Source organism: Mus caroli, chromosome 13, assembly GCF_900094665.2.
Source record: "Mus caroli chromosome 13, CAROLI_EIJ_v1.1, whole genome shotgun sequence".
Taxonomy (NCBI): Eukaryota; Metazoa; Chordata; class Mammalia; order Rodentia; family Muridae; genus Mus; species Mus caroli.
The window spans coordinates 16,932,351-16,958,832 of NC_034582.1; the positions used below are offsets into that span (position 1 = coordinate 16,932,351).

The 26,482-nt window shown below is 41.4% G+C and overlaps 4 protein-coding genes across 4 annotated transcripts in view; 1 reads left to right on the forward strand and 3 right to left on the reverse strand.

Moving 5' to 3' along the window:
* Positions 1-26,482, forward strand: part of LOC110308660 (histone H2B type 1-M) — a 105,903-nt gene that overhangs the window by 32,116 nt on the left and 47,305 nt on the right. The gene's annotated exons all lie outside the window — the stretch shown is intronic.
* LOC110308465 (histone H2A type 1-B/E) overlaps positions 1-26,482 on the reverse strand; it is a 28,193-nt gene that overhangs the window by 1,180 nt on the left and 531 nt on the right. The gene's annotated exons all lie outside the window — the stretch shown is intronic.
* LOC110308651 (histone H1.5) lies at positions 19,263-20,220 on the reverse strand. The gene has a single exon (XM_021181073.2). The coding sequence runs from the start codon at positions 20,142-20,144 to the stop codon at positions 19,473-19,475; it is 672 nt and encodes a 223-aa protein (XP_021036732.1). The 5' UTR covers positions 20,145-20,220; the 3' UTR covers positions 19,263-19,472.
* Positions 22,442-23,004, reverse strand: LOC110308655 (histone H3.1). The gene has a single exon (XM_021181076.2). It carries the CDS (start codon positions 22,983-22,985, stop codon positions 22,575-22,577), a length of 411 nt encoding a protein of 136 aa, XP_021036735.1. The 5' UTR covers positions 22,986-23,004; the 3' UTR covers positions 22,442-22,574.

Genomic DNA, 26,482 nt, shown 5'->3' on the forward strand with positions numbered 1-26,482 from the left:
GCGAGGCGTCCCGCCTGGCGCATTACAACAAGCGCTCGACCATCACGTCCCGGGAGATCCAGACGGCCGTGCGCCTGCTGCTGCCCGGGGAGCTGGCCAAGCACGCGGTGTCGGAGGGCACCAAGGCCGTCACCAAGTACACCAGCTCCAAGTGAGTTCCTTTAACTCACACTCCTAACCCAAAGGCTCTTTTCAGAGCCACCTACACTTTCAGTGCAAAAGAAGCTGTTGCGCATGTCTGTTCCTTGTAGTCACTTTGGGGTTCCTCTAACTCACTCCAAAAGCAAAGGCTTTTTTTAGAGCCACTCACTTTACTGGAAGGATGTGCACTTTGTGAGATATTTGCTTAGAAATATAAAGGCTTATGGAAGGTGTCCTTTCCAGAGGCTCAGTCAGGTTCATAACTAGGCAGAGAAATGTTAAGTTCCCTTCCACACTAAACTTAACTGGACTTATAACCTATATATATAGGTAGCACCTATTCCAAGCCTATTTGAGTACAGTGTTGTGTAAGCGGTCTTTTTTTCTTTTCCCCTCTTTGCATTAATTTAACAGAAGTAAAACATACACTCATCTTGTCCTTATCAGTTAGTGGCTTTATTAGCCAATTGCTGCGCTGTGCGGTCAATTTCAAATTTAAGCGCCAGAGATAGTGGCGTTTGTTTCTCCACCATTCTTAGGGTGCTTCCCTTATCCACTGTTTCTGATGCTTAGAACAAATTTAAAAGGAAAAGTCAGGCCTTTGCCTGCTGTTTCCTTATTCTCACCTTAATGGGATTTTCAGTTTAAATATTGCAATAGATTAGTTGAAACATTTTTTTAAACTGTAGAATAGAGTTTATTTAGAGACAGAAAGACAGGAGGAGGAGGAGAAAGAGGAGGAGCTAGTTGAAACATTTTTAAATCTTTCTGGAATCTACACGAAATCGCTCCAGTTCTTTTGGTGGTACATTTTTATATGATTAGTGTATTCCAGTGACTCTCAGCTCATAAGCAACAGTTTTGAATTTTTTGTTTGTTTAGGGGACACGGCATTCTTTCAGACAAACTAGTAGAAATAGTTACATGTTTCTTAATTTTTTTAAAATGAATTAATCGAGATAAATTAACAATACATGTCATATACAGAAAAAAACAGCTGAAATAAATTTCAGGCATGTTTTAGGAGGTTCACATACAATATCATTTAATAAAATCAAAACCAAATTAGTTTTGAAGTTCATATAAAAATGTGTGATTACAAACTAATAATATTGATAACTGAAAATCAAAAATATTACACAGAGACTATTTGAGCGATAAAAGTTGGCTCAGATGTCTGGGAAGCACAGAGCCTCTGAAAACTTTTTGGGAACAGAAATTTGCTCTTGCATGTTTGATTGCGTGTGTTTCCTATGTCATCTCTGTTGTCACATACTATATGATAGCATAGATACAATAGAGAGAGAAAGAACCTGTGTAAAAATTCTAAACTTCATGACATTTTTCATAAAGAAAGATTTATGAAAACCTTCTCTATTTGTATTTTCTTTTAGTATGAAGAGGGATAGAGGCCAATAACAAGGCTCATGGGTTTAGGTCTGGGCTAAAATTATGTGTGAAAGATCAGGGCTAAGAAGAGGAAAGGACTCAGCTCATGTGGGAAGCAGAGTACAAAGGCTTTATTCTAAACCATAAACTGTCACAGCTCTGGTTACAAACTAAACAGTGCATAATGCACCAAACTATAATGGTTGTGGGGGGAGGGGGGTTGTACTATACAAAGAATACTTTTTTTTTTTTTTTATGTTACTAATTGAACCTTTTCAGAGAAAATAAATTAGAAAAACATGACACCTTGTCAAGGAAATTCTGGAGTGTGAAGGCAGTAGGCTGCCATAATTATGCAAACATCCTCTTGTTTTCAAAGGATGGCTAGCAAGTGTATTGTCTTGGCCTGACATCAATTCAGCAAATTTTCATTTCCCCTTTTCTGTTTAATCACATTTTGTAATATAATATTGAATATGGATGATCAATATTAAATTACTTTTGATGGTAGGAGAGGTGTTTTGTTTTTGTCAGACTAACAAGCAAATAATCAATATAAACATCCCAGGATAGGAAGAGCTTGCAATCTTAAGTGGATGAAATGGGTTTAATTGACCCAAGGCACCAGTAATTTATTAGGTAGGTATTTATATCTACCAATGATTTATCACCACATAGTTCATACAATGGTTGTACAAATATGTAATATGATAGTATAATTTAATATTTCCTATTTCAGACTACGAAATGTTCTAACCTTATCTCAAGGGAATACGGTCTCATTCCAATGCACAGGAGAAACAGAATTGAGCCACAGTCCAATCACATCTTAATGACAATTGCCTTTGTCACTAAAAATTAGGTCACCTAACATTATCACAGCTAACTCTAAGTCAGTGATTTCAGTGTACATCTACTATCTATCTCTATGACTTTGCATGGTTCAGAAGTTTCCTGAGTCAGAATGAAGTCTTAGAATATAGTGTACTTTTTGAATGCTTTGATGTAGAGCTATGACAGCAGGGGCAGCAGTGGTAGTGATGGCAGTTATTCCTGACACGATGACAATCATCAGCCCTTTTCTTCATTTGATCCAATATATGATAAAGCACAGGCATGAAAGGAGATCCATCTGTACATGTATCCAAGCACCAACCGAAGCTCAAAGTACATAAATTCTCTGGGAGCTCAAATTAACAGTAGTTCTAGCATTTAAACAAGTTTATAAAGAACAACTGAAACAAGACATATTTTTCAAACTGATTTCATGTAATCTTCGAGTCATGAACAAACAAGGAAGAGAAACACATGCCATGGTAAGATATATTCTTTTAAAAAAAGAAAACATAGTCTCATGGTTAATAGTATTCTTCCACATATTTATTTCTAGGCCAAAACTTGTACAATGCCAATAATAATTTCCAAAGATATTCTTGAGTAGCTCCTCCCTCCATATGAGCAGAGGGAGAGGACCCACATGTCATGTTAACCCCTCAAACCCATTACTATGGATGGATGGTGTTGCTGTTATTACTATAGAACTATCTTAATTCTTTGCCTTCCTGTTGGTGTTAGCAAAACCTACAGGGCTACAGTCTATGATACTGCCATAAGAACTTGCACCTCTGGTCCTCTACTTTGTTACCAATGTATCCATTCCGGTAACTCTGAGACAGACAACAGGAGTGTGGCAAGGAGAAAAGGAGGTGGAATGAAAGGTAGTAATGTTTCCTTTAAACCCTTCAGCAACTAAAATGAACAGTTTCTTCCTTTCAGGTTTTGTTCCATTTCAAATAATAGGTAACATTTTCTAGATATATTTTTCTTTTTTTTCTTTTTTCTTTTTTCTTTTTTTTTCTTTTTTGAGACAGGGTTTCTCTGTATAGCCCTGGCTGTCCTGGAACTCACTCTGTAGACCTTGTCTGGCCTTGTAGACCAGTCTGGTCTTGAACTCAGAAATCTGCCTGCCTCTGCCTCTGAAGTGCTGGGATTAAAGGCGTGGGCCACCACTGCCCGGCTTATATATATTTTTCAAACAAGGAACCTCATGTCCAATACAAATATGAACTATTTCCAGCCCTATTTCATATGATGAATTCAAATGTAAATCCTCTTCATTGGGAAATAAGGAACCTCTCCTCTCAGGGTCCTACAATCCAAAAGAGGCGTTAGCTTAGGTGGCCTTCCTGGAGGCCTTGCCCAGCACGGAGAGGGGAGCTTTGTTTCATTCAAGATTATAAACCATCTTTTCTCCTGCATTGGCTAATTTTTTCAACTGCCCCCAGGTAGAGAACATGCTATCCACAATGGAAGGTAGTGGGATTAGCCATGTGTTGAGAAGGCAAGTCAGGGACAAACTGGTTAAATGTGGATTTCTCAGTTTCATCTGCTTTTCTGGAAACCAATGATCACCTGACTCTGTAGAAACATACACATACCCTTCCTCATTTTTATAACAATTTTTTTCCATTCTAAGAGTCTTCCTCATTATACCAAGGAGGTTGTAGTATTCCCCTCAACACTTTCTCCAGTGACAGCCGAGTTTTAGTGAGCATAAGATCATCATTTTTACAATTCAAAAGGTTTAAAGTAAATACTGAATCTAATATGATGTTTCTAGCATTCAGGGCCATCCTTCCCCTTCTGTTGAACATCTCCTTTACTATTCTGTGGGTGTTTCAATGCTGGCCTGTTCTGGAGAATCCCAAGGAATACTCATAATATGCTTAAGATTCCAATGTTGTAAAAATTCTTTAAGGTTCTGGGACGTATAAACTCGTAGCATTCACCATTTTATTTTGTTAAGGATCACTCACAACATTAACAGCTTCTTTTAAGTGTAATATAACTGATAAAGCCTGTTCATTACTTAATGCAGTGGTCCACTGAAATGCGGAAAATGTATTTATAGAATTATGTAAATACTGCAACTTCAAAAAATTTAATGTAGATTACATCCAGTTGCTATATCTTATTTGCTATATTACCTCTAGGACGTTTACCAGAAGGCAATCAAGGCCTATGGAATATTTGACAAGTTTCCCAATTTAAAGTTAATACTTTGACCATTCCTTGAGTTACAGGAAAATTTCTTTGTAAAGCTCCCCAATTAGCATGTGCAGGTTCTTGAAACTTAGTGGCTTCAGGAAGAAAAGTACAAGAATATAATTGATATATATTGATGTACTGGCTGGTTTTGTGTGTCAACTTGACACAGCTGGAGTTATCACAGAGAAAGGAGCTTCCATTGAGGAAATGCCTCCATGAGATCCAACTGTAAGGCATTTTCTCAATTAGTGATCAAGGGGGAAAGGCCCCTTGTGGGTGGGACCATCTCTGGGCTGGTAGTCTTGGTTCTATAAGAGAGCAGGCTGAGCAAGCCAGGGGAGGCAAGCCAGTAAAGAACATCCCTCCATGGCCTCTGCATCAGCTCCTGCTTTCTGACCTGCTTAAGTTCCAGTCCTGACTTCCTTTGGTGATGAACAGCAGTATGGAAGTGTAAGCTGAATAAACCCTTTCCTCCCCAACTTGCTTCTTGGTCATGATGTTTGTGCAGGAATAGAAACCCTGACTAAGACAATTGATTAAATAATCTGAGAATTGATTAGCATTGACCAAAGAGCCAAGGAGATTGTTGCACGCTCTGATATGCATAATAAAATATGGGTTAGTGTGACCATTACTAGTTGTTATAACTGTGAAAATAAATGTTTCTATATCGTCATGGTAAAGAAAAGGAGTGCAACATGTTGGGCAGTGTATGCTGCATACTGTGAGGCTGTAATAATGTTTAAGGGTATGGAAACAATCTGACAAGACCATAATAGCAGGAAACTTTGCCTATTGCACAAATAAGTATGGGCTTTGTTATACTTTAGAAATATCTTTTTTATAAGAATATCCAGCTGGGCAGTGGTGGCCCACGCCTTTAATTCCAGCACTTGGGAGACAGAGGCAGGTGGATTTCTGAGTTGGAGGCCAGCCTGGTCTACAAAGTGAATTCCAGGACAGCCAGGGCTACACAGAGAAACCCTGTCTCGAAAAACAAAACAAAACAAAACAAAACAAAACAAAACAAAACAAAACAAAGAATATCCCATAATTCTAAATTATTAGCATCAGTATATACAGTATTTAAAGTATAGACAATGCTCAATCAAAAGGTTCATGCTTAAAGATAGGACCAAAAATAACATATGTTAATTTTAAAAGTTAAATACACTTGTGTTTGAATATTGATTATTCCTAGATCTGGCAGGGTCTTGGTGGGGACAGAATGACACAGTTCCTGCCCCTAGGACAGGACCAGCAGGCGTGGCCCTCCAAGAGTGTCTGTGGAAAGCCTTTTGGGCTGCGACTTGGCAGGAGTCTGACATTGGCCAAGGACAAGGAAATGGGCTTCCAGCAGGAATCTGACCTTGGCCACAATAAGGAAGTAAGCTCTGGTAGGAACCTGACATTGGCCAAGGACAAGGAAGTAAGAATCTGTTTTTAGGGTAGAACAAAGAAGTAGGCTCAGATATCTCGAACATCGTAGAAACAGCTATCACCAGAGTGATCATGGGCTCTGTGTTTACTGTCTAACTTGTTCCTTGGCTATTGACCTTGTTAGTTCCTTATTGTATTGCTCACCCTAAATACTTGCATGTAATTAAAATGGTATAAAAAGCAGATTGGGAAAATAAAATTGGCCTTCAGTCTCAGAATTGCCTGGAGTCATGCTGCTACAAAGTTGTCTTTTTTCTTTTTAATCCTCAATCACAGCGCTGGAGAACCTGTTGACTGACTGAGCCGGCTTGGTCAAGTGAGATGGCTGGCTGCCTTGGACTTAAAACTCATTTGTATAATAATTGTGCATTATTATATACATATTTCCACATTCCTCCAAGCAAAGTCCTCTCTGTTAACATTAATGAGTCCAGTAGGCAAAGTTGTGGCTAATGTCACAACTTACTTAGCAAAATGGTAAACACTGGGACCTTCAGGACAGCCCTGAAGGCTGTGGAAAAGAACTCTTAAAACATGGATTCAAAAACATAATTTCTCAACTATACAAAAATATAAGCATGCAATGTGGATTGTATGAGGAGCTTCACAGATCTAAAGGAACAAAGGCCACTACTCTAAGAGCCAGCTTGTCAGGAAGATACAAAGACAGACAGATTCCTAAATTCAAGGTCAGCCTAGGACACAACAAGGTTATGCCCAGGTGAGGTAGAAATGGTAATTTCAGGAAGAGATCCCGCCCATCTAGTTTAGCATCAACGTTTAACAGAGGCTTGCAGATCCCTGGATTCTTTTGCAATATTACAAGAAAATGTGTGTTTGCTGTCTCCTAAGAGCCTGGGGTTGTGGGAGGTCGATTCTTAGGATAATCAAAAGGAAACCTGGAGTGAATGACCACATTGAAATACTGGACGTGTGACCTGCAGGAGATGAGCTATCCAAAGAAAGTTTTTAGAATAGCAAGAGAGAAAAGCACTTGGACAACTGTGTCCAGTAGAATAAAAAGAAAGGACTGACTGGAGGTCTCCAGAGAGAAATCTGATCAGAGAGAAAGAAAGCAGAACAGAGAGGAATCAGGCTGGAAAGATGTCTCCAGCAGAACATAGGCTGCTAGCTTGGACCAGCGACTTGACTTAGAGTCGCTTGTTTCGCTGCTCCCAAACACCCTGTCTCTCAGAACCCCTCTCCAAGCCAAAGCTGGTCCTTGTCAGATTATTAACATTTTATATAATCACTTAAAGCTATCTGCCAATTTTCATGAATTTTCCGAAGATCCTTTTGTTACCCTCATAGTCTAAAGAAGAGATGCAATAAAAATCAGAAGATTTAATGGGCTTAATAAGTTAACTTTTTGTTATTGATTTTACAGACTTTTTTTGTTTTCTTTTGTTTTGGGGTTTTTTGGTTTTTTTTTTTTTCAAGACAGGGTTTCTTTGTGTAGCCCTGGCTGTCCTAGAACTCACTTTGTAGACTAGACTGGCCTCGAACTCAGAAATCCGCTCGTCTTGGCTTCCCAAGTGCAGGGATTAAAGGTGTGTGCCACCACCACCCAGCCTACAGACATTTTTAACCATACACAATAAACTTACAAATTCTGAGGTAAGTTTTTATTTTAAAAAGTGTTTTAGAGGGTTAAAGCCAAGAAAATGAGAGTTAAAGACAAGAGTATGAGATAAGCAAAGGTAATTTCTATATAAGGGTCTGAAAATCTCTGAAGGAAGAGCCCAGACTCAGATAGTATCCATAAACAAAGAGTGTGTATTCTGCAGAAACAACCAGCCCTCAGGGTAGAATAGGGGGTATCAACTGATAAGAGAGGTTAACTCCAAGAAAGGCTTCCAATTGGCATTTCAGGAGATTAGGCCTAAAATCCCAGACTCCAGTCAGCTATTGAGAAAAATGCCTCACCACCTAGCCTGAAGCAAGGACAATGGGTCAGCAGTTTCCAGACAGCCCCAAGCCCTTTAATGGAATGTCCTTAGGGATAGAGTAAGACAAAGCCCACCTACCTTGGGATTCCCCAAAGGTGCTTTAAGTCTGGCCTGTGAGCTCACTTTGGGAGAGGGAGGCGCTGGTTTCTATCTTGGTATAGGAGATTCTATACCAAGAATAAAACTGGACTTGTGCAGAATAAAACACAAAAACACTCGTTGTGTTTACATACTATTTAACTAAGGGGTATCATTCTTCAGTGAACCATGGACTCTTACACAACCATTCTTTAAATGGAGACCACAGACCAAGCCACAAAGGCCTTCTTATAGGAAACTGGGGAACTCTCTAGAAGGATGAGGTAATCTAAAATTTCATTGATGGGTGCTAGGGGTCGCAGGTGATCTGTGGTCTACATTCCTGTCATGAACATTCAACCAAGTTTAAAAAAAAAAATAGGGCTACCCAGCTCAGAAGTCCTATCCCAAAATAAGATATTCTCCACCCACCCCCAACACCCCACCCCCGACACCCCACCCCCACCTCGGTTCTGTGGTTCTCCCCAGGCTGTGCTTTGGGAGAGGGTTTTATGATCTTGTTCTGGATTTTATGGTTTGTTCCTGAAGCTGGTGCCTCTTTTGAAATCAGTCCTGGTCCTCAAAATGGAGACAAATGGGGTTTGAGAATAATCTACCATGTGGTTTGGTGTGGTTTGGTTTTGGTTTTGGTTTTTGAAACAGGGTTTCTGCCGGGTGTGGTGGCACATGCCTTTAATCCCAGCACTTGGGAGGCAGAGGCAGGTGGATTTCTGAGTTCGAGGCCACCCTGGTCTACAAAGTGAGTTCCAGGACAGCCAGGGCTATAAAGAAAAACACTGTCTTGAAAAAAACAAAACAAAAGAAAGAGAGAGAGAGAGAGAGAGAGAGAGAGAGAGAGAGAGAGAGAGAGAGAAAGGAAAAGAAAAGAAAAGAAAAGAAAAGAAAAGAAAAGAAAAGAAAAGAAAAGAAAAGAAAAGAAAAGAAACAGGGTTTCCCTGTGTAACTGTCCTGGAACTCAGTCTAGAGATTAGGCTGGCCTGGAACTCAGAGATCCATCTGCCTCGGCCTCCCAAGTGCTAAAGTACATAGTGAGTTTTCCTGGGCTGTTCTGATGTTTTGTTTTGTCTCTGTCCCAGAGTCAAATGGCCTTTTGACCCCAGGACAAAGATTTGAGGAAGCTTTTTAAACAAGCAAACTTAGGTCTGGAGAGAGTGGGCCACAACCCAACTCCAGAGCCACCTTTTTAATAAAATAGAGCTGCATAAAACAATATTATCCATACCCAAAATACACCTGAATCCCTGCAAAACTGAATCAAGTGTCCAGAGAGAGGAATGAGTACAAAGAGAGGACAATGAGGGCTCAGAGATGAGACTTTGTGGGACTTAAACATTTAGACTTGATTGAGCAAGCCAACTAGAGGGACAGAGCCTGATCATGCTTCAGGAGGGAACTGGGAGACGGAACTACAACACTTATCCATACAGACAAATACAGGACAACACAACTACATATTAACAAATACACCTTAACAAATACAAACAGTAATAATAGGACAAGCAATGGCACTGACAACCAAGTGCATCAAGGATTCGAAGTTCCCTTCCCAAAAGTCAACAGGGTGTCCCTGATTTAATCTACAGTGGTAGTAACATTATTTTCTTGCCTTTTCTCCAGCTAAAATACTAGCTTTTGCTACCATGTTTAGAATTGTAAATAGCTCTGGCTTCTAGAAAGGCTCTCATTAACGCCTCCCTGTCATGTGGGGTTAAGCAGTAATTAGAGGTGAGTCCTTGTAAAATTTCACGTAAATGGACTGTACTCCATGAGTAACTACTGCCTGTTTAGAATCTGTAAAAGTTTCATAAGTTAATAGAGTATGACTATAGTGTATTTGTCCTTGAAAATACTGAAAGAGTTTGGGATAATTTGAGTCATAGTTACAGAAAATGCTTTCATAACTTTCGGGAGGAAGGGGGCTTCTTTTTTGTTGACTTTTTTCGTAAGGATTATAAGCACAAGGTCTTTTATTACATTCCTTAGTTTTCGCCGAAATGTGCAAATTATGAGCTGATTATTCAATTTTCATGCTTCTTTCTATTGACTTTCAGATGCTACTATTTCATCTTCTGATTCAGAACTTATAGATTCATTATCAATTTCTGCATCAAGTTAAAGCTTGGCTATTTGCCTGGCTCACGATTGTGGCGCTATCATTGAACTGATGCACACTTATTCTCTTCTGTTCAGAAGAGACTCTGGGAGTCTTTGGAAGAGAAGGTAAAGGCTGCAAAGTAAGAAGATGTCAGCAGCAGACACACGACAGTCACTGTTGCCTCTTTCTCTTCACAGACCCATGACAGTCACTGTTGCCTCTTTCTCTTCACAGACCCATGACAATCACTGTTGCCTCTTTCTCTTCACAGACCCATGACAATCACTGTTGCCTCTTTCTCTTCTAACTATTTAAGCATTTGTCTGATTATTTCTATTATCCCTTTCTTCATATTTAATTTGTAATGGGTTTAAAGCCTGGGATATAAGTGGGCATAGAGGCCATACAGGTATGGAAATGCAGTCTTTTTAGAGACTGTTTAAAGGCTTTCAAAATCTAGTTCCATGTTTTATAATTAAGGACCACCCTTCCACTCAGGTGGAACCAGTAGCAATGTTTATGTGTTTGCTGAAATAATTCTTTAGATGTAGAGTGTTTTACCTTAACACCTAATCCTTTAAATGAGTCTTGTTTGTTTGTTTGTTTGTTGAGACAGGGTTTCTCTGTGTAGCCCTGGCTGCCCTGGAACTCACCCTGTAGACCAGGCTGGCCTCAAACTCAAAAATCCGCCTGCCTCTGCCTCCCAAGTGCTGGGATTAAAGGCGTGTGCCACCACTGCCCAGCCTAAATGGGTCTTTTAATCAATCTATACACTAGTTTGCAACAAAAGAAGAATCCCCATACTTACCTGCCTTTTAAAAACTTTTAAAACCTGTTTCCATATTTTATAATTAAGACCTCATCTTCCATTCCGATACAGCCAGTATCAATGTTTCTTGACTGTTTAAAAAATTGTAGAAACGTTTCATTTTTTTTTTTTTTTACACATCCTCCATGTCTGTTAAGTAAGGCTTTGAGCAATTGTACATATTGATCTTCAACTTATAGAGAATTTCACATTTCTTTTGCCTTTGATGCTGAAAATTGTGCTTACTCTATAGACAGAGTGGAGCATTTACCTTTGCTTTCTGGTGTTTTTCTTTCAGGTGGCAATCTTGGAGGTATTCCTATTTCCTTTTAGGAGGATGAAGAGAAGTAAAATTCTGACAGGCCAGTAACAAGGTTCATAGGCTCTGATTTGGGCTAAAATTAGGAGTTAATGGCAATTTAAAAATATCTCCATAGTCTACAGACTCTTAAGATGCCCCAGGAAGTGCTTGGATTATCCAAACACAGTTTAATTTCCATTGGTTTCTTCACGGTATTTGATGTGTGGAATTTGCGTGGAGGGTATTGAGATGTCTGTTGCTGTAGAGAATTCTAACACAGCTTCTATAGGTGTGCCTGCTCCTGCCCTTATCCTGCAGGCGTCTTTATCCTTTACAGCTCTGTGAAACCTTACGAAACCTTCCAATACAATCATCTTCTGTTCCTGTCTGTACTGGTTGGCTTAGTGTGTCAACTTGACACATGCTGGAGTTATCACAGAGAAAGGAGTCTCCCTTGAGGAAATGCCTTCACGAGATCCAGCTGTAAGGTATTTTATCAATTAGTGCTCAAGTGGGAGGACACGGCCTATTGTGGGTGGCGCTATCCTTGGGCTGGTAGTCCTGGGTTCTATTAGAAAGCAGACTGAGCAAGCCATGGGGAAGAAAGCCAGTAAGCAGCACCCCTTCGTTGTCTCTGCATCAGCTCCTGGTTCCAAGTTCCTGCCCTGTGTGAGATCCTACCCTGACTTCCTTTGGTGATGAACAGCAACATGGAAGTGTGAGCTGTATAAACCCTTTCCTCCCCAGCATCATAATAGTAAAAGTGCCTGTGTCCTATGGCATGCTGCATGACCTAAAAGAGAGAGACATTCCTAGTAAACTAGTGGAACCTCCGAAAGGTCCCAAAACAGGCTGTCGTCTGCTATACCACCACTACTACCCACCTCCCCACCCCCCATCTTTATGGCAGTCCCCTCAGGTGCTGGCAGCCTAGCACACCCCCATAGTGCCAGTGGGATGATTGGCTACTCCAGAGCTCATGTTGATTCCCCAGTTGTCCAAAGGCTGTATAAAAACAAACAAACAAAAAAAAACAAAAACAAACAAACAACAACAACAACAAAAACCTTGCTGCTGTGCAATGAAGTAGATCTGTGCCTCGATGCGAGAGGCTCCAGAGTCTGCCTCCTGGATTTGTGATGCTCCCTCCCTCACCCCCTCCTGGATCCCAGTTCCCACAAGGAAGTAACTGTCAGACTTTGTCCATGCCAGAAGCAGAAAGATGCATGCTGGTATTCACCTTGTTTTCTTCTTTTATTTTTATTCAGTCTAAGACTCAGACCAAACTTGGGTTGGTACAACCCACATTCCAGATGTGACTTTCCTCCTAGGTCAGATGCTAGAAACCCAATCTCAGATAAACATGGGGCAGGCCTCCAAGGCGATTCCAAATGGAGTCCTTCTGAACATAAACAGGAGCCACAAGAATGGCATAGAAGTTCCTTGACATCCTTTAAACACAGTGCTACACAGCTCTGCTGGAAGGCAGTGAACAGAAAGGGGTTAGATGAGAAAGCAGCTGTCATTTGTCACTATTCTAGTGCTGTGGGGAGACACCACAATCAAGACAAACACTTACCAAAGAAAATATTTACTTGGAGGCTTGCTTGTAATTTCAGAGGATGAGCCCATGACCAGAATAGTGGGGAGCACAGCATTGAGCAGATAAGTATGGCCCCAGAGGAGATGCTGAGAGCTACTCACATCTAATCAACAAGGGGAGAGAGAAACAGAGAGACAGAGACAGACAGAGACACACATACACAGAGACAGAGAGAGAGGAGAGAGAATGTGATTCCTCAAAGCCTATCCCCAGTGACACACCCCCCACTCTAAGCCCACATCTCCTAATCCTTCCCAAAATAGGTCCATCAAATAAGTACCAAACACTCGAATATATGAGCCTATGGGAACCATTCTCCTTCCAACCACCATAAAGAGGTAATTTAATTATCAAGTGGTGTTTAGACCAGAATAGTATATAATCAAAATAATGTAAACTCAACATAATTTTAACTAAAAATATTGACACAGAATATGGTCAAGATATGGGGAAGGACTGTAAAAGTGAAATTTTCTTCATTGTAAATTAGTGTACAGCAAATGATTAAATAAGTCAGTAGTAATGGAACTGGGGCATGGTGTCACACACCTATACTCCCAGCATTCAGGAGACTGAGACGAGAGTGTTGTGTTGGCAGGCCTGCTACACTCAAATACCAAACAATGGGGGCTGGAGAGAGCAGTCGACAGTTGACTAAGCATATAATGTTCTTGTAGAGGACCTAATTGTAGTTGCCAGAACCAGGGGATCAGACCCCGTTTTTTCCACTTGCAAGCTCATGAACACACACACACACACACACACACACACACACAATGTAATAATTAGTTACTTTCCTTCTGCTATGATAAAATACCAAGATGAACTCAACTTATAGAAGAAAGGTTATTTTGGCTTACCATTTCAGACGGCTAGAGCCCATAATGGCAGGGACCATGCGTGCCACTTGGAGCTGAAAGCTGGAAGTTGTGACCTCATATATCAACTACAAGAATGAAGCTGAGAGCAAACTCTAAGCAGGGCTGGGCCTTAGGCTCTCTGACCTCGCCCCCAGTGACAACGTTCTCAGCAAGACCTCACCTTCTAAAGTCTGCAGAGAGCATCAGCAACAGAGAACAGGTATACCAGTGACAATGGGGAACAGCTTTCATTTAAAACCACTATAAGTGGTAAGCTCTTTGTCCTTTGTATCTCTATGTCCCATCATTTCTAACTTTTCTAGTTCCCATTTCAACACTTATTGAGTCATGCTCAAAAGTCAGCAGTGGGATCACATAGTCACATCCACCTGCAGCTGACAGACAGTCTGAAATCTAAGGTGGATGCTGCAAGACATGAGCAGAAAGTGACAACGGCTGAGACAGAAATAAACAGGTGCAAGGGAAGGTCTTCTTAGGGCCCCTACATGGTGGCACAGGTTTTGTGAACTCAAGCATGTAAGGTTTGAGGCAAGTCCTGAAGAGAAAGGAGAACTAGAAAGCAAGAAATAGAGGCTCTCCTTTGTGAAGTTGGCCACTTGGCTGTTTGTCTTAGTTAGGATTTTACTGCTGTGAACAAACACCATGACCAAGGCAAGTTTTATAAAAGGCAACATTTAATTGGGGCTGGCTTACAGGTGAAGAGGTTCAGTCCATTATCATCAAGGCAGGAACATAACAGCATCCACAGTGCAGGAGGAGTTAAGAGTTCTAAGTCTTCATCTGAAGGCTGCTAATGGAAGACTCCCTTCCAGACAGCTAGGAGCAGGGTCTTAAAGCCCACACCCACAGTGACACACCTACTCCAACAAGCCACACCTGCTTCAATAAGGCCAAACCTCCAAATACCACTCCTTGGACCAAGCATACAAACTACCACATTCAACAACTCCCCATAGGCTTGTTCAAACACATGAGACTTTGGGGGCCATACCTAATCATAGCATAATAAAATAGTACAAGTAGCCCAGCTTCCAAAGTCTCCATAGTCTATAGCAGTATCACAAAGTTAGAAGTCCAAAGTTCAAAGTCTCTTCTGAGATCCATCCAAACACTTAACTGTAATCCCAGAATCAAGACAGGAAACCAGCTGGGCAAACTCCAAACTCTGCATCTCCATGTCTGATGTCAAAGCAGTTTTCAGATCTCCAGTTCCTTTTTCATCTTTGTTGACTGTCTGGGCTGGTTCCACTCTATGTTAGCAGCTTTCCTCAGCAGATAGGCCATGGCTCTGGCATCTTTAACATCTTGGCATCTCCAAGGCAACTTCAGTGTTACAGCTTCATGTTCCAATGTCTGGGATCCACACATGATCTTCTGGGCTCCTCTAAATGGCTGGCGTCACTTCTCCAGCTCTGCCCTCTGTAGCACTGTAAGCTCAGGTTGATCCACTCCACTGCAGCTGCTGTTTTTGGTGATCATCCCATGTTACTGGCATCTCCAATACACTGGTGTAGCTGTCCAGCAGTCATGGATGAACTGAAAGGGAGGCTGGGAATGAAAAAGGAACTGGAGGCAGGAGGGGTGGGAGGGCAAGAGAAGGATGAAGCCAAGACAAAGTTTCTTATCAAGGCTCAAAGTTTAATTTTCAGCACTTGCAGTTTATATAAGGAAAGCCCACAGACCCCAACCTTTGTTTCAGCAGGATTGAGTTGCAAAGCAAGCTCATCAGGCTGTCTACTCCTCAAAGCTCCTGTGGGAAAATGTAAATGCAGTGAGGCCAGGCAACTCCAATTAGGTTGTAAAACCTTCCCAGGTTTGTTCAGCCTACTCAAGGATGGGGAAAGGGCACACACTGGGGACTTCCACTGCAACTAGGCTTCACCAATAGCCTCTCATAGGCTCTCTTCATGGTGCCAAACCTCAACTTCTTTGCATGACACCTTCAGTCCTGGGCCATCAACTGCAACTGAGGCTGCACTTTCACCAATGGCCTTCCCTGGCCTCTCACAGTACCGAGCCTCACCTGCTCTTCATTACCCCTTCATGCCTTCAAAACCAGTACCACCTGGGTAACTCTTACACATTTTCAAGTACAGGGCTGCAGGAGGTGCAATCTTGGCCATCTCTGAAACACAGCTTCTTTGTGCTCTCAGAAAACACTTCTCAGAAGATTTCACCTCAGTCATGCTGGTCTCTTCTTAATTGCCACTAATTTCTTAGCTCCAGCTAAACAGTATCAGTTGTCCCAGGAGTCCCTTCTGTTCTGGACTCTAAAGCCAGAGACACAATTCCAAAGCTGCTAAGTTCTGCTGCTTGCTGGGGCTGGAACATGGCCCCCTTGTTCTCTTACATAATCACCAGCTTTCTGTTTTCCAACTCCTTCACTGCCTAAGCTTGGCTGTCCTGGAACTTGCTCTGTAGACTGACTGACTTGGAACTCAGAAATGTGCATGCTTGTCTCCTAAACACTGGGATTAAAGGTGTGGTCCACCAAACCAGGATTTAATTTTTTCTTCACCTAGAATTTGCTTTGTTTTAGGCTGGCCTTGAACTCAGAGATCTGCTTGTCTTTGTCTCTGGGAATTAAAGGCTTCTACAACCATGCCTGGACCTAAATTTAGCTGGGTGGAACTTTGCCCCAAGGTCACTAACTCCCTTAATTCAATTTAATATCCTTGAAAACAAGACTCAGCTCTATTTCACTTCCTGGTGTCCCTTTAATATTCAAACTATATATTTTGTATTTTTCCTTCCTCAGCTTGCTACGCTTGTTAAAATGTTCTTCATAAGACCTAACCAAAAAACAAATCTCTCGTGGGTGTTTCTGAGACTTCCTTTGTCAATGCAATTAATCTGAGTCTCTTCACCTCAGCCTCAGGAAGACTCCTTTAGACAGGGCAAAAAGTAGCCAATGTTCTTCACAAAAACAGTCTCTCAGCCACATATTGCAGTTCTTTCCATTGAAACATCTTAGGCCAGCACGCCTAAACAGTTCAAATGACCCTTAGCACCACTGTCTTCCATATTCCTAATTGGTTGGCCAATTAAGCCCCACTTAGAGCATTCCAAGGATTTCCAAATCCAAAGTCCCAAAATCCACATTCTTCCAAACATAAACATAGTCAGGCCTATCACAGTAATACCATACTCTCAGTACTAACTTAAATCTAATGGACATTTGTGTGTGTGTGTGGGGGGGGGGGGGTTCGTATGCCACTCCTGGTACCAACTTCTGTCTTAGTTAGGGCTTTACTGCTGTGAACAGATACCATGACCAAGGCAGGTTTTATAAAAGGCAACATTTAATTGGGGCTGGCTTACAGGTTCAGAGGTTCAGTCCATTATCATCAAGACCAGGAATATAGCAGCATCCAGACAGGCATGGTATAGGAGGAGCTGAGAGTTCTAAGATTCATGTAAAGTCTGCTAGACTCCCTTCCAGACAGCTAGGAGTAGGGTTTTAAAGCCCACGCCTACAGTGACACATCTACTCCAACAAGGCCACATCTGCTTCAACAAGGCCTCCAAATAGTGCCACTCCCTGGACCTACAATACACAAACCATCACACTATTCTTAGTGCTTCCATACATAGCATTCTGCAACACAACAACTTAGCACTCTAAAATAATAAATTTAACTCAGTCCCAAAACTTTCCAGACTTCTTTTAAATTATATATAAATAAATAGAATAGCATTCCTATGAAGATATATCAATACAAAAAAGAATTCAGAGGCAACATACATTTGCCTATATCCTGTCTCTCTAGCAAATTTAAGGAATACCATTGTGACTCAAGAAAAGAATAATATTTTACCAATTACCTACTTGATATCTAATTTTCTATTTGTTTAAAATACATATAAAAATCTATACAAATAACCTATGGTATTTAATTTGCAACATACTCAAGTTGGTCACTTAAACTCTTAGGAATGAGGCCTTGAGATGGGGTAAAAGGCATTTTACATCTTTGCTGAAAGCAACTCATTCAGAGATGTATCGAAATGAGACATAGAGCCAATTCTAAGGGAATGATCTGCATTGTAGATGAAGGAAAATTCTAACCCCGTGGAATTAATGACAACCGGGCAAGATGGTGCCTGCATTTTAACATATAATTATCCCAGAACTGAGGCTCGGCAAGAATTGCTGTCAGTTGGAGGTCTATGCTGGTCTGTGACACTATCTGAAAGTAATTACAAATATTAATTTTTAAAAGGGCAAAACATTAAGAGACAAATAAAACCCACGGGGACAAAATGAAGCTGCCATTTTCATTGTAGAAAAATCATAGAAACGTATGGCTATGGGAATAAATACGGCTATTTTGCCTTATCCAGACCAGAATACAGACTGACAGAAAAGGAAAAGAAAAAAAAATCGAGCTACCAGCATAGTGTATACACAAGGAGCCAATTCTGCCTTAAGCCATTAAGCCTGCCATGTGGTGAGCAAGAAACCACATTCCCAATCCTTAATAATGGAGAAAAGAAAAGACAGAAAGAGAGGAGAGAGTGAGAGAGAGAGAGAGAGAGAGAGAGAGAGAGAGAGAGAAGGAAAAGTGACTTGAAACTTCCCTGAAACTATTCCGATCATTCCTACCTGTATCACTAGGAAGCCTGGAATGGCCGTGAGAACTAATTACCAATTAGTAGTATTGGCGAGAATTTAACTTTAAAAGTGAAAACGCTACGTTGTCTTTAATACTTAAAACTGACCTAATGTTAAACTAATGTTAAATACAATAAAAGTCCTACGTAGGGGAGTCACACATTAACAAACCTTTAAAACGAAAGGACCGTTCTAGTTCTTCATGGGACTTGAGTGTCTGTGTGGAAGAACTGAGTGAAGAACTGAGAAAAATGGAAGAATTGAGTGAAAAAGCTCCATTAAAAACTGTAAATGACTTGGGAGAGTGGAAATTTGTGCACAGCCTTTGTGCACTCGGACACGTGAGTGGACCAGGGCTTTGGAAAAGATGTCAGTGTTCAGGGTCTGCTTCAAGACCTTCAACATCTACAGCTTACGGCTGCGCTTCCACTTCTTGCTGTTCTGTATACGAGGTGGTCGCCTAAGAGCCCTTCCAGTAGGGCCCGGACTTTCACCAGATATTAAGATGAAAGGTAAACTTTTAAAGTGAGGGGGGGTGCGTAGGACGGTCTCCGCACTGGTTGCGTTTCAGACAACTATGGCGATGAATATCGCGTATCTGTAAACGTCATAAAATAACTGTCCAATCAAGTTTAAAGTTAGTAATAAACCAGCGTACCATTGGTTTAGGTGATACTATAGCATACAGCCAATGAATTCGATCTTTTTCGCGCCCTGCGTTAACTACTGTGTGGAAGCCTCACTTTACACTGACCAAGTTAATGTTACCTACTCCTCTAACAGAGCTTCCACACCAGGGAAAATACCCACGCAGACTACAACCAGCTAGCACATGGAGGTAGGGAAATGAATGTGTGCAATGCAGTTATGTCTCACATACAGACTCGCCGGAGAGCAATTATCCCAAAGGTCACCAGATGACCATAGCACCTAACAGCCATCTTAACTCTTACCTTGTAGACTGTGAGCACCGGAAGTGTTCCAGTTAACTGGCCCAATCGAAACAGACCGCGGAAAGCATAAGTGTGTACAGCTACAATCACAGAGCTCTCTAGGTGGCTCTGAAAAGAGCCTTTGGGGCTTTGTTGCTGTTGCAAGCAAACCTACTTCTTTTTGGCAACAGCCTTCTTGGCCTTGGCAGTCTTAGGCTTAGCTGTCTTAGGCTTGGTAACCTTAGGTTTGGATGCCTTAGACTTCACCGCCTTGGGCTTGGCCGGGCTCTTTGCTGCCTTTTTAGGCTTGGCAGCAGCCTTGGCCTTCTTAGGACTCTTGGCAACTTTCTTCACTCCAGCCGCCGCAGGCTTCTTCGCTTTCTTTGGAGTTTTCTTCACGGTTTTCTTTGCCCCCGCAGTCTTCTTAGGCTTTTTAGGGGTAGCACCTGCAGGCTTCTTTGCCTTGGCAGCCCCTGTCTTCTTAGCCTTGGGCTTGGCCTCGCCAGAAGCCGCCTTCTTGTTAAGCTTGAAGGAACCGGAGGCGCCGGTGCCCTTGGTCTGCACCAGGGTACCCTTGCTCACCAGACTCTTAAGCCCAAGCTTGATGCGGCTGTTGTTCTTCTCCACATCGTAGCCACCAGCAGCCAGTGCCTTCTTAAGGGCAGGCAGGGACACGCCGCCGCGCTCCTTAGAGGCAGAAACAGCCTTAGTGATGAGCTCGGACACCGGGGGGCCAGTGGCCTTGCGCTTCGCCCCGCCAGCTTTTTTCGCTGTCTTCTTCTTGGCGGGAGACTTCTCTACAGGAGCCGGAGCCGCGGTCTCGGCGGGAGCAGTCTCAGACATGGCGAGAACAAAGAGCTGCTAGTTGCTAGAAAACTAGAAGAAATGTAACGCGAAGAGCAAATTTTGCGATGCTCCTTTGCTCAGGCTCCTGGTTTATATAAGCCGGTGCTGGGCTGTGATTGGTGGAGCGGCCAATCCACCGCCCTCTGCCCGCGGCGACTCAAGGTTACAATCCCAAATTGTGTTTGTTATTCCCCAAATTTTTACTTACTGCCGAAAATAATAACACAGAAATTAGCAGTTTGGAGTTCCAAGGGAGAACAGCCTTCGGTTTCACGTACCTGTGTGTGTTTTTTTGAATCACACGGAACTGGCCAAAGATATTTTTAAAAATCCTTCCAGTGTTTACAAAAAATCCACCAAGCAGAGCGCATCCTGAGAGTTACTTGCATATTTTTGTTAACTTATACGAAGTATGCAAGGAACATTACTTAAGAGAATTTGTACAAAGATACCGCCTTTAATTTTTGAAAGAGTAAAACTAATAGTTCTTTTGGTTTGTGCAAAAACGTTGTTTGTGTCTGTAGCAAATAACACAGGCTAGAGTGCCTGGTTGGCTCCAGACTAAAATTAACTACTTTAGATATTTCTCTTTAAAAATGGTTCAAGCTCCTAGTACTTTGTATGCATTGATATCTTTAATGGAGAACGCAATATTTCCAGTGTGAGAGCGACTTCTTTGAAGTAAGGAGATTAGAAATCATTATATTTAGGAGCTGATGGTGTAGCAGTTACCACTGGCTGCTCTTTGGGATTTGGGTTTAGTTCCCAGCACCCACAGGTCAGCTTGCAACTGTCTATACCTCCTGTTCCAGGGGATCTCGGACCTTCTGCAGGACTGGCCCAGTACCAGGCATACAAGTGATGCACATACATACAAGTAGGCAAACCCTCATTCAAAGAAAGCTTTAAAACATAGCTCATACTTAAAAAGGAATCACTAACTTCAGATGACGATGGCCTTATTTCTAAGTAAAAAATAAATTAGATATGGTTCTGAGAAATGGGCTTTCGCCATTTCCTAGGGATATTTGTAGACAGAAAATACATTAAAGAATATTTTACATTGGAAAAATTCTAAAACTTTCAAAAATTTTTCAGGGAGATCCCACCGCTCTCAAATGAGATGGCCAGTGAGATTTTGAAAGTATTTAGCAAACAGCACAGTCACACTCTCAAGTAAATAGCCAATAACAATATTGATATTTTTGCATGTTTAGATGACAAGCAGGCCAATATTCTAGAATACTATTGGGTGACCTATACTTATTCAAATTCAAAGATTTGGAGAAGCTGACACACCAGGAATTTGGGAGGCAGAGGCAGGTGGAACTCTGAGCTCAAGACCAGTCTGAAGTCTATAAATCTAGTTCCAGGACACCTAGGATTACACAGAGAAACCTTGTCTTCAAAAACCAAAAAAGGAAAGAAAGGAAGAAAGAAAGAAAAAAGAAAAATTAAAGTTTACTATAGTAGAAATAGAAGTGAGTTTTGCTTTGGGTGAGGAAAGATGTACAAGATTTGTACTAGTTTAATAAAGGGCATTAATAAATCACAAAGAATTTTATTACTTTGTTTTCCAAAGAAACACAGTCTGGGGTTTTGTTTTGTTTTGGACAATAGCAGTCTTTCTTAAGCATAATTTATTGGGGCACACCTATAATCCTATCAATTATTTAACTGAAGCAAGTTTAGGATTACAGGGTTTTCCATTGCTACATATTCAAGCAAGTCCAACATTGAACACTGGGCTGCTTTTGAGTCCTTATCTATAAATAAATAAAATAAAAGGCGGCTGTCTTACCAGTAAAGGGTGGCAAGGCTGCGAAAGAAGCCAATATATTTGTTACACATACTCTGGGAATGGTGTACAAAACTGACAAGGCATATATGGTTAAAAGAAAATCATGTATGTCAAAGACATTTTGACTCCAACTTTACTTTGTCACAGCATCAAGCTAATTACAAAGGGCCAATGTTAGTACTTAAAAGGGTTCAAGATTGCCAAATTCCAAACCTTGCCCTCCCCCCCCAATCAAGTAATGCTCATTATGCATGCAATTTTCAGATCTAGGGAACACACCTGGGGATTTTGCATTAACTAGTAGCATTATAGTATCCATCCAGAAAGCATGAATCTACAGATCTGCTGTAGGAGTTAACTTCCACACGTTTTAGTTGGCTGCCACCATGAAGTCAGGTTGTTTCAAAGGCCTATGCCTGTAGATGGTAAACTAACCTCACCTATATTGTAGCAGCTTAGGAGGATGTAGCACATATAGTCAGATACTAGAAAACAGATGTTGGACATGGATGTGTACAAACAATACTCATAACTTTACACTAGCTCTTGAGGTGGGTAAACAGCCTCTTTTTGGTGACAAAGGAGGGGGCTCTGAAAAGAGCCTTTTGTTATAACAGGTAGGGGAATCACGCCCTCTCCCCGCGGATGCGGCGGGCCAACTGGATGTCCTTGGGCATGATGGTGACACGCTTGGCGTGGATGGCGCACAAGTTGGTGTCCTCAAACAGACCCACAAGGTAGGCCTCACAGGCCTCCTGGAGAGCCATGACGGCCGAGCTCTGGAAGCGCAGGTCGGTCTTGAAGTCCTGCGCGATCTCGCGCACCAGGCGCTGGAACGGCAGCTTGCGGATCAGCAGCTCGGTCGACTTCTGGTAGCGCCGGATCTCGCGCAGNGCCACGGTGCCGGGGCGGTAGCGGTGAGGCTTCTTCACGCCGCCGGTGGCCGGGGCGCTCTTGCGGGCAGCCTTGGTGGCCAGCTGCTTGCGCGGGGCCTTGCCGCCGGTGGACTTGCGAGCGGTTTGCTTAGTACGAGCCATGTCAATACACCAGAAAGTGAATAAAATGGTGTTGAGAGGAAAAAGCCCAAGTATATATATAACAAGCCACCCTTTTGGATTGGACAGAAAACTGCTGACATCATAGTTCCAGACAGGGGATTGGTCCGCGTTTAAACCGAGTAAAGAAAGGAAAAACGTTGCCTACATTTTATATTTAACGTACAAATTTCATATTTTTACATAACAATTACTCTAGCAACTCCCAGAATTTATCATCTCGTGATAATGTTGGCTTTGGAGGTCAAAAGACCTCTTCGCTATTTATTTAAACAAGAGTACCGTTGTTTGGGGGCAGAAATTTAATGGAAAGAAATCTGAAAGGAAAATTAACAAAAAAAAAAAAAGTTATTCCTGGAGTCATGAGCACTTCTTACCCTTGATTTCGCTCAAGAACTGCTTGCAACATTTTTATGACTAGAAACTTTTAGAAATTGTAATTAACACTGCCTTTCTCTCAGCGGTTGCGATTTTGGCGCGAAAAAAAAATTCAAAATGAGTGAATCTGCAACTTACTGGAGCTTTGAGATCCAGAAGGCTTTGAGATTCTGTTACTATTCTACAGCAACACTGTAGGGGACAGGGGTACCTGGCTGGCATTCATTTACAAGTTACAAAGTTGCACCATTCAAGGTTGAAAGCAAACGCCGGAATTCACAGATAGCAGCCCCACCCCACCCCCCAACACACACACACACACAATATGTATACAGCTTTAGGAGAGACCAAGGCAGCCTTTGGAGTAACTCAGCAAGGGGTGATCTTGATGATCCTGCTGAGCCAGGAAGAAGATGGCAGGCTTGGTGATATTCAGCACGTTGCACATGACTTTTCGGGAGTGCTTGGTGCCGCTTTTACCCAGGCCCTTTCCCCCAGTTAATGTGGTCAAATTTGCCAGAAACAAAAGCAAGAAGATCAGACAGTAAGCATGTTGTTTTATGAACAGGCTTTTTGCCTAATTGGGAATATCAGGCACAAGCAATATTTACTTGCTGTTTACCAGAGAACCTTACCAAGATTATCAGGAAAAAAGAACTGCTGAAACTCCGGATTCTGGAGACGCTTATTTGAAAATAGCTCTATCCACCCCACATTCGGAGCTACCCACAGGTCATCCTTTACGAGTCAGGCTCCTAACCTGCCTTCACTCACAGCATAGTCTTTGTGCTTGGTTGATGTACTCACAGCCTAAGAGGGCTGAAGACAAATGTTTCTGACAATGTCAGATGTGCAAAGTGCTTTCTTTATAACAAAAGCTAAACAGCCTGTGAATTAGAGTGTTAAAGATGTATCAGTGTAGTTGAATCTTAGATGTGACCCTGAGCTCCCACACTTTGCCAAAATGTGTTTTTTTTGTTTGTTTGTTTGTTTTTTTCCATATGTAATTATTTGGAAAGGAGGGATTCAAACACCATCTTTGGGCTGCTTCCCTCTGTGCTTTTCTCAGACTTGCCACATATCTGCTGAAAAGTGATTCCTGTTTTCTTCATTCCAAAATCATTCAAGAATCAGAGTTGTTGCCCCATAATTATTATTATCATTATTATTATTATTATTATTATTATTATTATTATTATTATTATTTGCAGAGGGAGGAGATAAAAAGGACTGTTCAGAACTGGCTCCTGTCCTCTTTCTCTACCCATGGAAAACAACTGCACCCAGGCATTCTCTACCTTACATTTACAAATAAGAGGCACAATACAGAGGCCAAAGATGACTTTATTGCTAGAAAACCCATTTTAAAGGCAACAGTGTTGCTTGGTTCTTGAGACTCCAGCTGTTTGGAAAGAATTACCAAACACCTTTTACTATCTTCTAGAGCAAATGAGTTTTCTCCCATTCTTCTCTTACTTGCAATGTCAGTGATATTTACCTCTAAAATGTGTCAGCGTTTTTGTTACTCTTGAAAGTAATGCCACCTTTAATTTTAATAGCTTGTGTAAGTACATTGTGAAGTGCCCAAGCTTGTCTGTTAATGACTCCATTCTCCAGGGCTTGTAGAGGTTGTGAGTGGTCTTGGCATCCTGCAGAAAAGCCTCAAAAATCTTCTTTCCTTGCAACAATTATTTTAAAACCAAAAAGCATTCTACCTATGGGAAAAGCACAGGCTCTGTGCACATAATTTGAAATTTTATAACACAAAACACTTGAGTCCAATTCTCTTTTTAATGAAAAGAGATAAAAACAGGAAGAAAAAAAAAGAAAAGAAAAGAAACTTCATCTAACTTTAAGCTTGGTACCTGGGACCTGCAAATTGACTTGACAAATGGCATCTTAGCAGGGAGAATGATTTATAAAATATATACAGAGAAAGCTTTGCAACAAGCAAGCTCAAGAAAACGTAAAAACGAAGTTTACTGGCTCTTTTAAGGATCTGGAGAATAAATACATGGGAAGGTAAATACATAAACTAGTAACAGGAGAGGCTAACCAGCAAAAATCCTCAACGATGGACATTATTTTTTGGTAGGTCAGAGCACAATGGAAATTCTCCTTCATGGCACTGTAAAGAAAAGGGAGACTTCTGTCAAGTGTGTCACCATCCCTGTGTTCAGTGTCATCTTCAATTAATCCTTATACCCAAGTGATATATTTGGGGTTAAACATTAAGTTCCCTGTATAAAGTAGTTTGAAACTTGGCCGGTTTTGTTGCCTTGAGCATGTTTAATCCTGTTAATATTCTTCTTGGTGAGGCTGAGTTAATACTGAAAGAGATTGGGCCTGTGAAAGAAATCCCTGGCATTCTACTCTCCTGGATTCTCCTTTGCTCCCAAACATAGGTACTAAAGCCAGAATTCTTCAGCAAAGGGAAAAGTAGAAACTAGGGCTCCACTCTAACCAAAAGCAGTAATGTAGGGACATTCATTCTTTATCAAGAGTCTCATTCGGTAGTGATGCGGAGACAGTTGCTGCATACGAGTCAAGAACGTGGACAGACCAGGCTTGCTGGAGTTTGCCTTTGTGCTAGACCAAATAGGTCAAATCCTGGATACCTTCCAAACGGCTTAATACATATTCATTTTGCCATTAAGAGGTGGACTCTTTTCACGTTGCCAGTTTGCACATCGATAGACTGCTCCTGTAAACTACTTATGTATTGCAATATGGTTGGAAATCAATACAGGAATACTGTCATACCGTGACATGAAGTACAAATTGCTGTTACTATCTACTATTAAACTTTAACTTTTGTAAATCAAAGACTGGCAGATAATAGCCTTTAAAGATTATGGTTTTAAATTTGTAACCTATTTGCAACTCAGAAGTTAATGAAAACAGCCACTTAAGAGAAAAAGCGGTGTTTTTCTCTCTTCATTAAAAAGAGAATTTGGACATGTTACCAAATTGGACATGTTACCTTGATAACACAAAATCAGAGAAACAAGATTCCTTTAATAGAAAAGTAACAAAAAGTAGCAACCAAGAAAGCTTAAGCTCCTTAAAAGACAAAAGTGTTAGCTCTGAAAAGAGCCTTT

Excerpts from the sequence above, each read along its gene's own strand:
- LOC110308651 (XM_021181073.2), bottom strand. The coding sequence starts at position 20,144 with ATGTCTGAGACTGCTCCCGCCGAGACCGCGGCTCCGGCTCCTGTAGAG.